The 14,335-nt window shown below is 38.7% G+C and overlaps 1 protein-coding gene across 1 annotated transcript; it reads right to left on the bottom strand.

Annotated features, from left to right (window-relative positions):
* Positions 1–312: 312 nt before the first annotated feature.
* si:ch211-159i8.4 (matrix-remodeling-associated protein 5) lies at positions 313–12,883 on the bottom strand. Its single transcript, XM_047802034.1, has 7 exons — positions 12,775–12,883; positions 9,922–10,139; positions 9,483–9,612; positions 8,784–9,174; positions 5,317–8,598; positions 3,579–4,482; positions 313–3,047 (listed from the first exon to the last, which is right to left on the bottom strand). Exons 2-7 carry the CDS (start codon positions 10,113–10,115, stop codon positions 1,139–1,141), a joined length of 6,810 nt encoding a protein of 2,269 aa, XP_047657990.1. The 5' UTR covers positions 10,116–10,139; positions 12,775–12,883; the 3' UTR covers positions 313–1,138.
* Between the last annotated feature and the right edge of the window lie 1,452 nt (positions 12,884–14,335).

Below are 14,335 nucleotides of genomic sequence, written 5' to 3'. Positions count from 1 at the left end.
AACTTAGACAGTAGGATAACATTATGGACAGTAGGGATAACACTAAGGACAGCATGGATAACATTATGGACAGTAGGGATAACACTAAGGACAGCATGGATAACACTATGGACAGTAGGATAACACTATGGACAGCAGGGATAACACTATGTACAGTAGGATAACACTATGTACAATAGGATAACATTATGGACAGTAGGATAACAATATGGACAGTAGGGATAACACTATGGACAGTAAGCAAATTCCAATTTCATAGGAATAAGTCACATTTGACAAATAGGCAATGTCTGACACACAAGCTGTGAAAGTTCTTTTTTGTTTCTTCTTGGAAACAGAAAAGAATATTGCTCATGCTCTCGGTGTTGATCAATAAAATAGGCAGTTTAGGTTTATCTAACAAAGTTGTTCAACGTTTAAATCACAATAAGAGTAGCAATAAAATGTACAGTTTCACAAAAAGTGGAAGATCAACGCAATTTCTGGCTTTAAGCTACACTTCAATTTATTAATTAAAGGTTTTTCAAAAATGTGCCTGTGCAAAAACATTTCTCAGATAGTACCAGTAATTCTGGTACAACTGCAGAATTGGCTGCTTGTATGTCATTGTTGGTAAAACTGTAGGAACAATGCTAACATTTGTGCTTACAAGGCTGCCTTTCTACTCCAACAGTGAATGGCTTTGTTGTTGTAGATGATTTACATCCTGGGGCTGTTTGTTAGACATATATTTACACTTTATATTAACATCAGAAAAGATTAAAATGAAATATATTGTGGAATATAAAAATATACATTTATATATATTTTTGTAATTTTCAAAAAAATTGATGAATAAGTATCTAAGAGGTGGATGTATAATTTTATGTACAAACCAATTTTCCATAAATTAAGTACAAAAACATTTTAAAAAATGCAATGGGTTCTATAAAACATTACTGTATTGGTTCCAAACTCAAGGCTGCAACAGTAATTGTTAGTCTTTTGAAGAAGAAAGAAAGATAATGCCCATTTGTATATTGCTGATTTTTTTTCCACGAACATTAAATTCTGCTTTCTATTTACACTGGTTTACAAGAATATAGCGTCCATGTTAAAAAAAAAAGCTTCGGTTTAACACAGTTTCTCCTTCACATGTTCAGTTCACTTGAAGGTATGTTGCTTTGAAGTCCATTCCCAAAGCATTCTTGGCATTACACTTATAAATACCAGAGTTCATAAGGCTGGGATCCTGTATGACCAAACTACCATCCTCTGTCATGTAAATTCCACCCAGTGAGGTGAAGCGATTATTGGGCACAAGTGTGGTTCGTCCAGGCAGTGTCCATGAAATATCTGGTTTAGGGGTTCCAGTAGCAATGCATTTTAGTGTCACTGGAGACCCCTTAGTAACCCTTATTATAGATGGGGGTGCATTAGTTATCTGTGGTGGTAGTACCATAATAGTCACAGGATAAGACAGTGTTGATGATCCAAATGTGTTTGTGGCTTTGCAAATGTAAGTACCTCTATCAGATTTTGCAGCTTCTCTAAGCTGAAGGGTTCCATTTGATGCAAAGGTGACTCGCCCAATAATCTGAGGCCTGTCCAGTACCATACCATTTGGAAGAGTCCATGTTATGGTTGCTTGGGGCCAGCCTTCCACTGTGCATGGCATGTTTAGTGTCTGTCCAAATGAAATCTTCATAGTTGTAGGTGTACCCCGGATATGAGGCTTCCTTCCAGGTTCTAAAGCATAGCGTTTTTCTGCTTGTCCTGCAATATTTTTAGCCAAGCAACGATAAACACCTTTGTCACTGGGAACTGGCTGAATAATATGCAAACTGCCATTTTCTAAGGAGTGAATAAATCTTTTTAGTTTCATTCCTGGAACCAGCATTGTGCTGTTGGGCAGAATCCAGACAAACTCTGGCTTTGGTTTTCCCATAGCCTGACACTGTAAAATTATGTCATCTCCATCAGGTTTGAGGGATAACACCTCAATATTCGGAACAAGGAAGCTTGGTTTTTCAGCAAGTGATGCAACTTCAAGGTCAATTGCTAGGCTGGCCTCTCCCAGGTAATTTTTTGCCAAACATAGAAACTTACCCTCATCAGTTTTCCGGGTTCCTCGCAATTCAAGAGTCCCATTCTTATGGACTTGGAATCTGCCTCCAACATAAGGTGTAGGCAGGGACATGCCAAAAGATGTCTTCCATATTATCTGGGGTTCAGGCATGCCCTCCGCTTTGCAGTGCATCAGCACTGTCTGATAAGACACTGCTAAAACTTTACTGTCAGATCGCCCATTTTTCCCATTGATAGATGGCTCACTGACCTCTATCTGGAGCTTCACATTTTTAATGTCATCACCAGCTGAGTTCCTTGCGACACAAGTGTACTTTCCCTGGTCTGCCAACGTGACCTTATTAATGATCAGTGTTCCATCTTTGAGAATTTGATATTTGACTGAAGATAAATTTATCATTTCATTGTTTGGTGAAATCCAGATAATTGTAGGTGGAGGTTCACCAGCAGCATCACACTTTAGCTGGGCCGATTGGCCAAGTGGAAAATGGAGAGACACTTGGTCTTTGGATGAAATTCGGGGTGAATTTTGAACAACTTGTACGCTCACTTTCATTGCATCTTCTCCTAGTGTATTCTTTGCATAGCATGTGTAATCGCCCTCATCACTTTTTCCCATATGTGGCATCAAGAGTGTACCATTGTCAAATATGATATAGCGACGACTCCGAGTTCCACTGTCATCTGATTGGAGAGCATTGTTTATCATTGTGCCATCAGGGAGACTCCAAGTCACTTCAGGATCTGGAAGACCTGAAGCTACACAATCCACAAGGAAGTTCTCTCCATTTGTAACTCTCTTTTGTTGACTGCCCATGTTCTCTATTTTAGGCGGCTTCATCAGGACCTCAAGTTCAAATAGTTCCATATCCTCTCCATTGGGCCGTTGATACATGCACAAGTAGCTTCCTTGTTCTTTTTCAGTCAGTTGCAGTATCCTGAGTGTCCCATTAGGGAAAGCATTGATGTGTCTGTGAGGACTAGAGACAAACCAGAAATCAGAACATTGACTGTCTGTTAAATGTTTGTTATTATTTCTGTGAGCATTGTTATTTTATTAATCTATGAAGTCTTCAACATTGATTTGTTTTATGTTCAGGAACAAAATGATTTAAATTTGAGGCATGGATTGTTACAAATTATTTAATGTGAAGTGTAACTGAAGTTCGATAAATACTGAAATTTCTGTTTACCACATCATTATTGTTTTGTCTGGATCAGCAAAAATATTTGGGCTTTCTGTCTGACACCACAGATTGTTTAACGGTTTTCAGACGCTGTTTGAATTACAATAATGATTAATATATTGTTCAGTATAGAAAAGTCAGATGTTTTTAATTATCTCACACCAGCTGTTTTGTACAGAGCAGTATCTCTGACACATTTGTGGGCCTGTGGCTTGTGAAGTGTTTATGTATAAAATCATCTATTCTTTTTGCTGAAGAATCACAGAATAAATTAAATTTATTGCCAACCTAAACTTGTTACTTATGTTTACAATGCATTCTTACCTGTAATGATGTTCTAACAGTGTTCTAGATGGCAGCCTCCAAACTGTACCTTTGTGGTAATCAGCTGACTCAGGACAGTGTAGGAACACTGTGGAGCCATACAAGGCTGAAACTCTATGCTGGTGAGATGGACCTTTCCAAGGACCTGGGGACTCTTGCTTGATATCCAGCTTTACCACTCTCTGAGCAAACCCAACCATGTTTGTGGCTGAACACTCATATTTTCCAGCATCAGCTGGAATTATACTCTTGATGTAGAGTGTGCCATTGAGGAAAACAAAGAGACGCCTCCCAATATACTGTGTAGGTTTCAGTTGTGAACCATCAGGCAGAACCCATTTAAGAAAAGGCTCAGGTTCTCCTTTAGCTGTGCAGTGTACATAGATACTTTTTCCAGTGTTAATATTTACACCCTCAAAGGGCTCTTCTTTGATTGTTGGTGGCAATGCAGCAACATGTAGCTGATAGGTCAGAGTATCAGCACCTGCTGCATTACTAGCAATACACTTGTAGTTGCCCTTAATGGAAAAGTTTGCCGAGTGAATGCTGAGTGTTCCATTAGAAAAAAGTGACATAGGTCTATCAAGGGGCATCAGCTCCCGTACAATGGTTCTGTCTGGAAGAATCCAGGAGATCTGAGCTTGAGGTTTGCCTGCTGCGATGCAGTCCAAGCTGATTGGTTTTCCCAAATAGACAGAAACATCTCTGTATTTGGGGCCCTCTATTTTTGGAGATTCTGTCTGTATAGTTAGAGTGACCACCATGCGATCGGAGCCGAACATGTTCTGTGCAGTACAAAGGTACTGACCTCTGTCCTGTAGCTGTACATTCTTTATAATAAAGGAACCATTTGGAAGAACCTCAAACCGTTGTCCATGTTTGGTGCTGGCTTGAATTGTAGCACCTGTATGGGAAATATATAAAGGGTACATCTTTTGCTGTATTAAGGAAAAAAAGCAGACACAAAAATTTCATCTTGTTTGTCTCAAGCATCTAAATTTTAGTTTACTTCATAGTCATTCAAAAGTGTAGGTGTTTCTGGCTGGTATATCATGTACTAGTTTAAAGTATGCACAGCTCTCAACATGGAGCTTATGAGTTTATTATGTCAGCAGTGACATAGGTAATCTGTATGAATATGTACAGTATAATGACTCTATACATTCACACAATAAATAAACACTTTATTGTGTATAAGCCAAATATTGTGAATATACATTTTCTTAAATTTTTATAAAAAAAAAAATATGCCTAATATATACAAAAAAAAAAATGTCATATACAAATTTTTTTTTTGTCACAGACTTTGTATTGTGTATATACATTATGTGGCCAAAAGTGTATGGATATCTGACCATAACACACATATGTGGGCCTTAAACTGTTTAAAATTAAACTGTTGCTATGAAGTTGGGAGCACCAAATTGTCTTTGTATGCATTAGCATTACAGTTTACCTTTCACTTTAACAGAAACATATTCCAAACCTGTTGTATGACAATGCTGATGTGCACAATGAAAAAAAATGGTTTGCCAAGGTTGGTGAAGAATATATTTTGTGGCATGAACAAACCCTATACTTCAACCCCACCTTTGTACTTGTGCTTTAGCTTGTAGCTAAATGGGCAAATCCAACAGTCACATTCCAAAATTCAATGGAGAGCATTCAGAGAAGAATGTAGGTGTCATTCTTTTGGTCATATAATGTACTGTATAAAATATTCATGCTGGTCACCTACCTGTTGAGACTTTTGTCCAGGAAATAACAGGCTTGGGGTCTCCTGATGCCTGACAACGCAGAAGAACATTTGTCTCTGCCAGTGCAGACACAGTAGATGAGTCAAGTGTCATTATTCTTGGTTTCATTCCACTCCCCATCAAGTTTGGAAAGGGCAGAGCAGTGCTTAGTATCTTTGGTCCAAAATTACTGTAGTGCCAGCGACCGCCATATAGTATGCTGGCTGTGGTGTGTGGCTTGCTAGTAGCTGCTATAATAGAAGGGGATGTTACAGGCTTGTAGATGCTTGGAAAATTTGGAAACGTATGTAGTTTTGGGGTGGGCTGGTAAGTTCTTGGTATGGGAGTAACTAGCTTTCCTGGCTGGGCTAAGCGATGAGAATTAAGCTGGGATTGACGGTATCTGTTTCGAAGCCTGTTGAAGAGCAAGTAGTCCCTTACTTGGGATGAGCTATCATGTGGTGCTACTAATTTGGGAAAGGGGGTTGCTGCTGACCACCGGATGTAAGGTGTGGGGTTTGCTGTTTGTGCTGTGATTTCAGGTCGATTAGTCAACCCTGCATTCCTTCCGCTTGTGTGCAATAATTGCAAGGTTTTGTCAAGTGAAGAGTGATGTTTTGATCCATGAACTCTGGGCCAGACTGGGATGCGATTAGTATATGTCCCTAATGTAGAAGTGGTATAAGGCCTTGGTGTAACTGAGATTTGTTTATTTCTATGAACTAACCAGGGGTGCACAGGCAAACCAAGACTTTCATGTCTGTTTACTGAGTTATCCACCTTGTGTTTATTATTAGATAGGGCTGGTTTCTCTGTGGTCGGTGGTTCCTGGTGAAGTATGGGAGGTTTAATGTTAATGATTTGAATTGTAGGAGAAATTGTACTTGTGGTCTTATGTCTAAAATTTTCTACATTTTTTGTGTCATTACTCCACTTAATAACCTCAATATTTTTGTGTCCATGCCACGTATCGGGTTCTAGAATGACTGGAGCATGAGGAATCGTAACTGTAAGTTTTCCATCTTTTGCAGATGTATCTTTTTTGTTAGCGTGAGATTTCTCTGTTATGTGTACATTTAAAGTATCTTTGATTTTAGTGTCATGTTCACTCAAAATATCTGAACCTGTGAGTGGCTTTCTGAATCTCTTATTTAGAGTTTCTAAGTGAGTGTCTGTGGTGATGAAAGATTCAGATACTTTTGTAGTTAATAATGTTGTGAATGCTACTTCTGTTGTGGTTTGTGGGGGATGTGTAGGCCTCTGTGTACGTAACCTTCTTGATTGAGGTTTTCTTCTGTATGGTGGTTTTCTTCTTGGCTTGGCGATGCGATTATTTACCCTTCTTTTCTCTCCTAACATTTGCCTTTCAATCTGATTCTCAGTTTGTGTCACAGGTTGCAAGTTTGAGCGAATAGGAGATAATGTGGTTATGAAAAGATTTATGGAAGCCATTTTTGTAATGTTTGAATCATCAGAATTTTGATGCAGATGTGTTCTCTGCTGTGAACTGTGGTCTATAGGCTTTCTATTATGGCTATGTACCAGCTGCTTAGAATTGAAATCATTTATAAGTCTACTAGTAGTAGCGCTGGTAGTAAAAGCGAGAGTGACCGGAGCAGAAGTGGTGGTAGTAGTAGTGATTGTAGTTGTTGTGGCTGTACTTGTAGTTGTTGTAGTTGTTTTCCCTTCTGTTGTGGCTACAACCGTTGTCAAAATTTTTACTGGCTTCATAGTTGATAATTTAGCATTTGCTTTTGCTAACATTCGTGCCCAGTGGCCTGGATCAACCTGTTTGACAGATTTATTTGGTTTCCTCCCTTTCTCGTTGATTTTTTTTCCTCTAAAGCCATGTCGATTAAGTCCACCTTTACTTCTATCTTTTCCAAGCACCATGTGTGGTGTTTGAGTAACAGCCAACTGCTTGACTTCTTGGTATCCTGAACCTTCTGCATCCTCCTTGTCATACATCGATTCACCCTTGATCACACTATCGTCTTCTTCTTTTTCACCTGTTACAACTACCAAATGAGACAACATATCTGCCCCATGAAGGTTAGCTGCTAAGCAACTGTATTCCCCAGCATCTTCATTCTTCACTTGTTTTATGATCAGTGTGTTATTTTCTGACACATAGATCCGTTCCAATGCACTTGATGTCTTTAGAAACTGATAATTTGGTAGAAGCCATCTCATTTCAATTGGCTTTGGTGAAGTAACTGAACAGGGGAGACTGAGGGATTCTCCATTCTCCAAAGACATTTTCTTTCCATTTAAGTCACTAGGACTGAGGAGACGCTCCCTAACTATAAGCCTATATGAAACCATATCTACTTCTGTCTCAGTACGCACAAAGCAGTGATAGAGCCCAGTGTCTGACAGGCTTGAGTTTTTGATGACTAATCTGTTATTATCTGATGTAATTCTTTTGGAATCGGTTTTGTCTAAAGTAGTTAGGTCTGGAAGCATCCACTCAACAGAGAGTTGACCTGAACTAAGTACAATACAGTTAAGAATGGCCTCAGAGTGCTCCAACACTATTTGTATCCTCCCTGGTCTTCCTCTTGGAATCAAAGCCCATGAAGAGACTGTATTTTCTTGTTCTCCTCTTCCACTGATTTGCTTTGATATAAATGTTGAGAAGTTCATTACCAGTTTTTTTGTTGTTGTTTTGCGTCTGTTCAACTGAATAGTAATCTTGGGCTGCAGCAACCAGGCTGGTTCAGCCATTAAATGTCCTTTGAGTTCAGTAAAGTAAGGGGAATTCTCACTTGTGACCTGCGAATACTGAAACCTCACCTTTGAAGTATTCTCATGCCTTGAACCTCTCTCCAAGATGGCTGGGCTTTCATAGTAGTATGCAACAAGTCTCCACAGGTTCTGGAGAGCATCCCTGTCAATCTCACACTCAAGCAGGGTTAGTAATGTCACATTAACTGCCACCTCGTCTGACCCTTTTGCCTTTTCCCATACAATGGAGGATTCATCAACAGGACGGTTTACATCACATGCCACATGGGCCCTGTTACCATGGCTGTCAGACAACATGAAGGCCAAGTGACCCAGTGGATGCTCCAAGTCCTTGGTGTAGGGGACGTCTGGCTCCTGGTCCTCCAATGCACTATATTCACCCACCTTCAGTGGGGATTGTAGGGAAGGCCTGTCACAGGACAGCTGCTGCACTGAGAGCTGGAAAATCTGGCTGTTGTTGAGAGGTTGTGGTGAGGCACAAACAGCACAGTTCTCACTGGATACAGAGTCTCTGTCCTTCTTGCACTTAATCACTCCTGTAGAGAGACAATATACTGTTAAAACTAGTCATTATGTTTTTTTATGTTGTGGAATTATTATTAGTTCAACTGTCCAAGTATTTGTTTTAAAATGTTTTGTGCTTTGATCAAATTACTTCTAAATTGAATTATTATAACTACTTTATCATGTAGGTGTAGGGAAGGTGTCACAAAAATCTCACCCTCATGTTTCTTGTCCCATTCTAACAGCCAGTGGAGTTGACAGTCACAAGTCCAAGGATTATTATGCAGAGAGAGGACTTCTAGTCTGTTCAGGTGCCGAAAAGTACCAGGCAGCAAGTACTCTAGCTGGTTGTCTGCTAGGTGAAGATGTCGAAGGCCTGATCCCCAGAATGTCCCCAGAATAGAGAGGGTGGTGAATGTGTGTGGGTGAAGGTCCTGCAACTTGTTGCTCTCCAGCTGAAGTAGCTTCAGTGATGTTAATCCATTAAACGAGAAAGGCTCAATAAAATGTATTAAATTGTGGTCTAGGTGAAGGCGGACCAGGCTCGATAGGCCCTCAAACATACTGGGATCTACTCTTGTTAGCTTGTTGTAACTCAACTTCAATATCTGTGAGAAAAAAATAGACCTTATATGACCTTTTCGGTGGTACTACCTTAGGCAGAGGCGTCCAATCTTTTTCACAAAGGACTGGTGTGGGTACAGGCTTTCATTCCAAACAAGCAGAAACCACACCTGTAGAGGTTTGTGGTTTAGATTGAACACCACTAACCTAAGGCATTATAAATTATGTATTTTACTGCACATTAAAACATATTAATGACAAAGTTGTGTATCACGTCTGCATGCATAGACATATACATAACTGCTTACATGTAGGCACACACACCCACCCACACACACACCCACACACACACCTGGAGGGAACGTAATTGGTAAAAAGATCCTGAAGCCACAGTGTTGATCTCATTCCCATGCAACATAAGCATCTCAAGCTGGCGCAGATGTCCAAAATTTGAAGTCCCCACAGCCGCAATGCTATTATAGCTTCATGAGAAATTAAGATTAATTAATGAATAAATTAAGATTCATTTCTAAGCAAATAATTCTGATCTGTTAAAATAAGATGGCTTATTGTGCAAATGCAATATTAAAGAACTATCACTTATTATACTGAATATAAACAGATAAAGCAGAAAGCAATCACATTTAACATTAACTAGAACTACATCAATCTCTCTCTCTCTCTCTCTCTCTCTCTCTCTCTCTCTCTCTCTCTCTCTCTCTCTCTCTCTCTCTCTCTCTTCTCTCACTCATAGATTGTGTGTATGTGTGTATGGAAGCAAAGCTGCCTACCCCAGATTGAGTCTCTCTGTGTCCTTGGGCACATTGCGTGGGGGAGACGGGAGATGGCGAAAGGTACAGTGCACCTCTTTGGGATTGGGGCAACTGCAAAACCTCGGGCACACGCACACACAAGCAGGCAAAATGAGGAGCACCAGATACAATGCTGCCTTCAGCCAGGGAGGAAAGTCACCCAAAGGAGCCATGTCTCTTTCATGCCATTCTCCAAACTGTGGACGAGAAATCTATGTAAGTATACATCCAAGCACAGTTTCAAAGATCTAGTGGTAACAGTGATACTGGCATAATGCTTTTATGATGATAACTTGGTTAGACAAAATAGTTTTTTTCTTTGTTTGAGCTCCGTGGCCAGAAATGAAATGGGTGTCATTCGAAATGTCAATATCACACAACATAGATAGGGTATTTCATCCAATTACTAAGCAAATACAGAAGACAAAAATGGAAAATGACATGTTACTACAAAATGCGAAGGCTTTTGTCCTGAAAACTCTGTTGTGTTGAGACACTACGGCTTAACCTCTAATAATTAAAAATTGCTGACAGTGAATATTCTTTCCACAAATTCTAAATAAACTTTACCATTTCAAGGACTACACATTATAAAAATCTGTTTTTGTGTAGCATCTGCCAAACAGGTTCATTTATAAGTTGTTGCTACAGAAAAGATAACATATTACAACAAGCAAATTAATATAAAACTTTGTGAATAACAGCCAGCACTGTCAGTGTTGTCGCTATATAAAAATGAATCAGAATTGAACAATCAGAACATTGTTGAACATTCAACATGGTATAAATATATTTAATAGAATCATTAAAATGTCTAACAAACAATTCCAGACTTGACAAATTTATTGACATCGTAAAGACATGGAATTATTGTCTTAGAGTGTGCAAGAAGCCAACAAAAGCATTTGTTTTAATTTATCTTCTTTGTGGCTGTAGGCCTTATTTTCGACCCTGCAGTTTAATCAGAAAAATTGGCGATATTAAAAATACATCTGGTGTCTTTTCCTACTGTTTTGTGCAAGAGCTAGTAACATCCTTATTACAACATGACTCACTAACCACAAACCTCACATGACACGGTTGGATAATTTGCATGGTGTCACACTCCAAAGTCCTGATTATTTAGATTTCAAAATGAAGTGCTTAGAAGTCTTTAAAAGGTTTGCTTTATTTAACCATGCTAATAATTGGCAATCAAGTCAGCAAGTTCAAGTAAAGTAATACCCCTTTCAATCTCCTTCACATTTAGCCTGTGCATTACACAATTACAGTGAATGAGGGGGGTGTATTACATCTTTCCACCCCCACGGAACTGCTGAGTCCTTAAGAAATAAGTCATTGCTCAAGTGTTTTCCTCTGCAAGCAAGCTCTCGACAGCCCAATTACACCATCAATTTCTTGAAGGATATTTTAAGGCAAGATATTTAGACTGCAGGGCAAAGACTGCCAGTTAGGTCTATGTGCTCTGCTTTTATTGCTTATTCACCAGCTTTTAGTTACTCCAGATTCTTCTTGTTTCATGTTGTGTGGGAAAATAGCCAAATGTAAGGCATGATTTATATGTCTGTCAGTAATATGATAATAACCCATGATGGGTTTTAATGAAAAGGGCTCCTCCAGCTATCCTGGTCAGATGGTAATGGGATTACCTTGTGTAACCACAAGACAGGAAGAGCAGTTCCTTGAGTTTGTTAAATCACTCTAACATTTTTTCCCCAACATCTGGAGTGAATAATTTCATCAGTACTTCTTACAAAATATGGCAATGGTATATCATTTTCCATTATCTTGCAACTACTGTTTTATACTGTGCTTGACCCTGTTAGATAAAATGGGCTAAAAGTCAAAGTTCACATAACACATTAAATATTTGATAGATTTGTAAGATATATCAAATACGCAGATATATCAAATATGCAGTTGCTTTAAGTTATGACAGAGACGACTTCACTACTTAGCAATCTATGAGATGACAAGCATGAATACGGTATTAAGTGACCCGAACCCACAACCTTAGGGTTAGGAGTCAAACTCTCTAACCATTAGGCCACGACTTCCCGTGGCCTTATTAGCATAAAGCTTTGGAAGGTGATCTGTTTGAAAAGCGTGTACACATAAGGGGCTGAGAGAACTGAAAATACTTAAAGACTACAGTGTGCTCACTGTAGCTAGAGATGAAAGCACTGAAGATTAATATGCAAGTTGTTTGAGCTGGATTTTAATTTAAAAAGACTTCTTTTCAATCAAGATGAAACAGGGAACTGGTGAAATATTGCTGCTTTCTTTTAGATGAGGTTTATGGTCAGCATATGTAATAGAATTCAGTCATATGCTTCTAATATTTTGCACATGTAATGGTCTAATATTATACAAATATTCCAAACAAACTCCATTGAACTTTTGGTGTTGCTGAAGTCCGAAGTTCAACTTTTTCATCTTTGCATAATATAGAATGCTGTCCATATTTTAAAAATGAATCATCACCACTTCATTTCTTGAACCTTAAATTTGACTCACATTTCACACAAACCAATTCCATATGAATTCATAGCAGTGACATTAAATAGACAAACCAAGTAGTGCTTAAGAAGTGATGAAAGGTTTATATAACACTCATATTCTTATTAAATAATCTTATTATATATTTTATGAAAAAAAAAATACTTCAATGTGCAAACCGAATTAACATTTTATCTGATGATAGAGTTACAAAAGCAACTCTCACATAAAATGACGTAAGTACTAATCTCAGTACAGTGAAGTATGAAGTAAGTTTAAACAAATCAGAGCATAAATTAAAAAGATAATCAAAAGATGCCAAATATGACTTACCCTGAGATTTGTGGTTGAGAATACAATTGACTGCTAGCGTGTACTCAGTGAGAGGCCACGTTGTTCTCCTTGTTTCTCCTTGTTCTGTGTGTGCATGTGTGTGTGTTTGATGTGATGTGTTAGCTGAAGACTTTCGGACCCTGCCTCCTGAAGTCCAAGCCTTCCACATCTGGATAAATGCTTAACTCCCCCCCACTCTCGCTTTGAGCCGGCCTGCGCAGAGGAGGAATGTGGTGCTGACTTGGCTTCTATCCACCTCTCTCTTTTTCCCTCTTCTTTTCCCCTTTCTCCTCTTTTCATCCTCTCTCTCAGGCGCTCTCACTCTCCCACTATTACCTGTGGCTCCGGAACACGCTGTTTTTTTCTTTCTTCTCCCTCCTTCTCTCATCCCTTCCAGCACTTGGTTTTCTCTTTCTATGGAAGGAGTACTTTGCTCAAGTTCAGGGCATAACTGAAAGTTCACCATGGAATTTGTAGTATATTATTATTCATAGTGCATGGATTAAAGATGGAACAATTGCTAATAACAAAAACACTAAAACGAAATATTTCTACAAAATAGCAATGAAAGCAATGACAAATGATGCAAAGTTCACTTAGATAAATCTGCCATAATAATTTCAGCTCAGTCTCTTCAAATGCGAAAAACATGCACAGATTTAAACTGCTTTGTGAATATCTACACAACAAGGTATGCTTTAATTAGAGCAACAATCTTAGCAAATAAAAAATGTACCAGGCAGACAAATAAGATGTCATTACAATCTAAAATGTCAAGATGCGGCCCACTGCTTACAAGTTTTGAACACCTCCTCCTTACATGGCTCTGAATCCACATTTCATAGGAAGTCTGCAAATTAAATTTGCTTTCAGTGCTGCTTCCTCTTTTTTCACCTTTTTGTTATGTCTTCATTCATTTTTGTGCTTAGACTCTCCACTCTTCTCATTTTTCATGCTTGCGACTTGCGTGTCTTCTGGCAGAGCAGGAAATGCACACTTTAACATTCCAGCCTGGTGTTTTGGCCGCAGCTGGCAAATTAATTTGAACACTTTCTGCCCTGTTATTCAGTGCTGTGAGTTTGAGTCCAAACCCTGGGGCAAAAAAAAGTCATACACCTTAGGAAGACTTGAAGAAACCTTAAGGTACCTTTGGATATTTTATATATATCCCTCATTTCTCATTAGAAAAGCAGACCAATGTGTAAAATAAAATGGGGTGCACAAAAAGTTTTTTTTTAATATTCTACATTAAGTAGAAAAAAGAAAGAATGCTATTCAGTTGATGAGGCTTTTGGAGTCCATTTTAACAACGTCATTTACTTTTCCTACTTCATTCACATACAGTAAACATGTTAAACACACACACGCAAAAAGGAGAGTGCATATGGAGACAGGAGCTCACAAATACTTCCATGCCTGAAGCACTGCTATCAGCACCGGCAAATAAATCCCAGATTGCAATATTAACACTGTACTCTGATACAGAGACAGTCTGAGAAACTTTCTGTATCTATACCCAATATACATTTATGAGAATTCCTCTGGTGCTTTGGCTGTTTGT

This window comes from Tachysurus fulvidraco, chromosome 17, assembly GCF_022655615.1.
Source record: "Tachysurus fulvidraco isolate hzauxx_2018 chromosome 17, HZAU_PFXX_2.0, whole genome shotgun sequence".
In the NCBI taxonomy this organism is placed as follows: Eukaryota; Metazoa; Chordata; class Actinopteri; order Siluriformes; family Bagridae; genus Tachysurus; species Tachysurus fulvidraco.
Note: the sequence above shows the minus strand (reverse complement) of the source record. Positions and strands in the feature narration are given on the sequence as shown.

What these genes read in the sequence shown, in the direction of transcription:
- si:ch211-159i8.4 (XM_047802034.1), bottom strand. Translation starts at nt 10,115, where the DNA reads ATGGCTCCTTTGGGTGACTTTCCTCCCTGGCTGAAGGCAGCATTGTAT. An exon ending in ACAGAGAGACTCAATCTGGG is followed by an intron (nt 9,613 to 9,921) that starts GTAGGCAGCTTT and finishes TTTCTCATGAAG; the next exon opens with CTATAATAGCATTGCGGCTG. An exon ending in ATGGGACAAGAAACATGAGG is followed by an intron (nt 8,599 to 8,783) that starts GTGAGATTTTTG and finishes GTCTCTCTACAG; the next exon opens with GAGTGATTAAGTGCAAGAAG.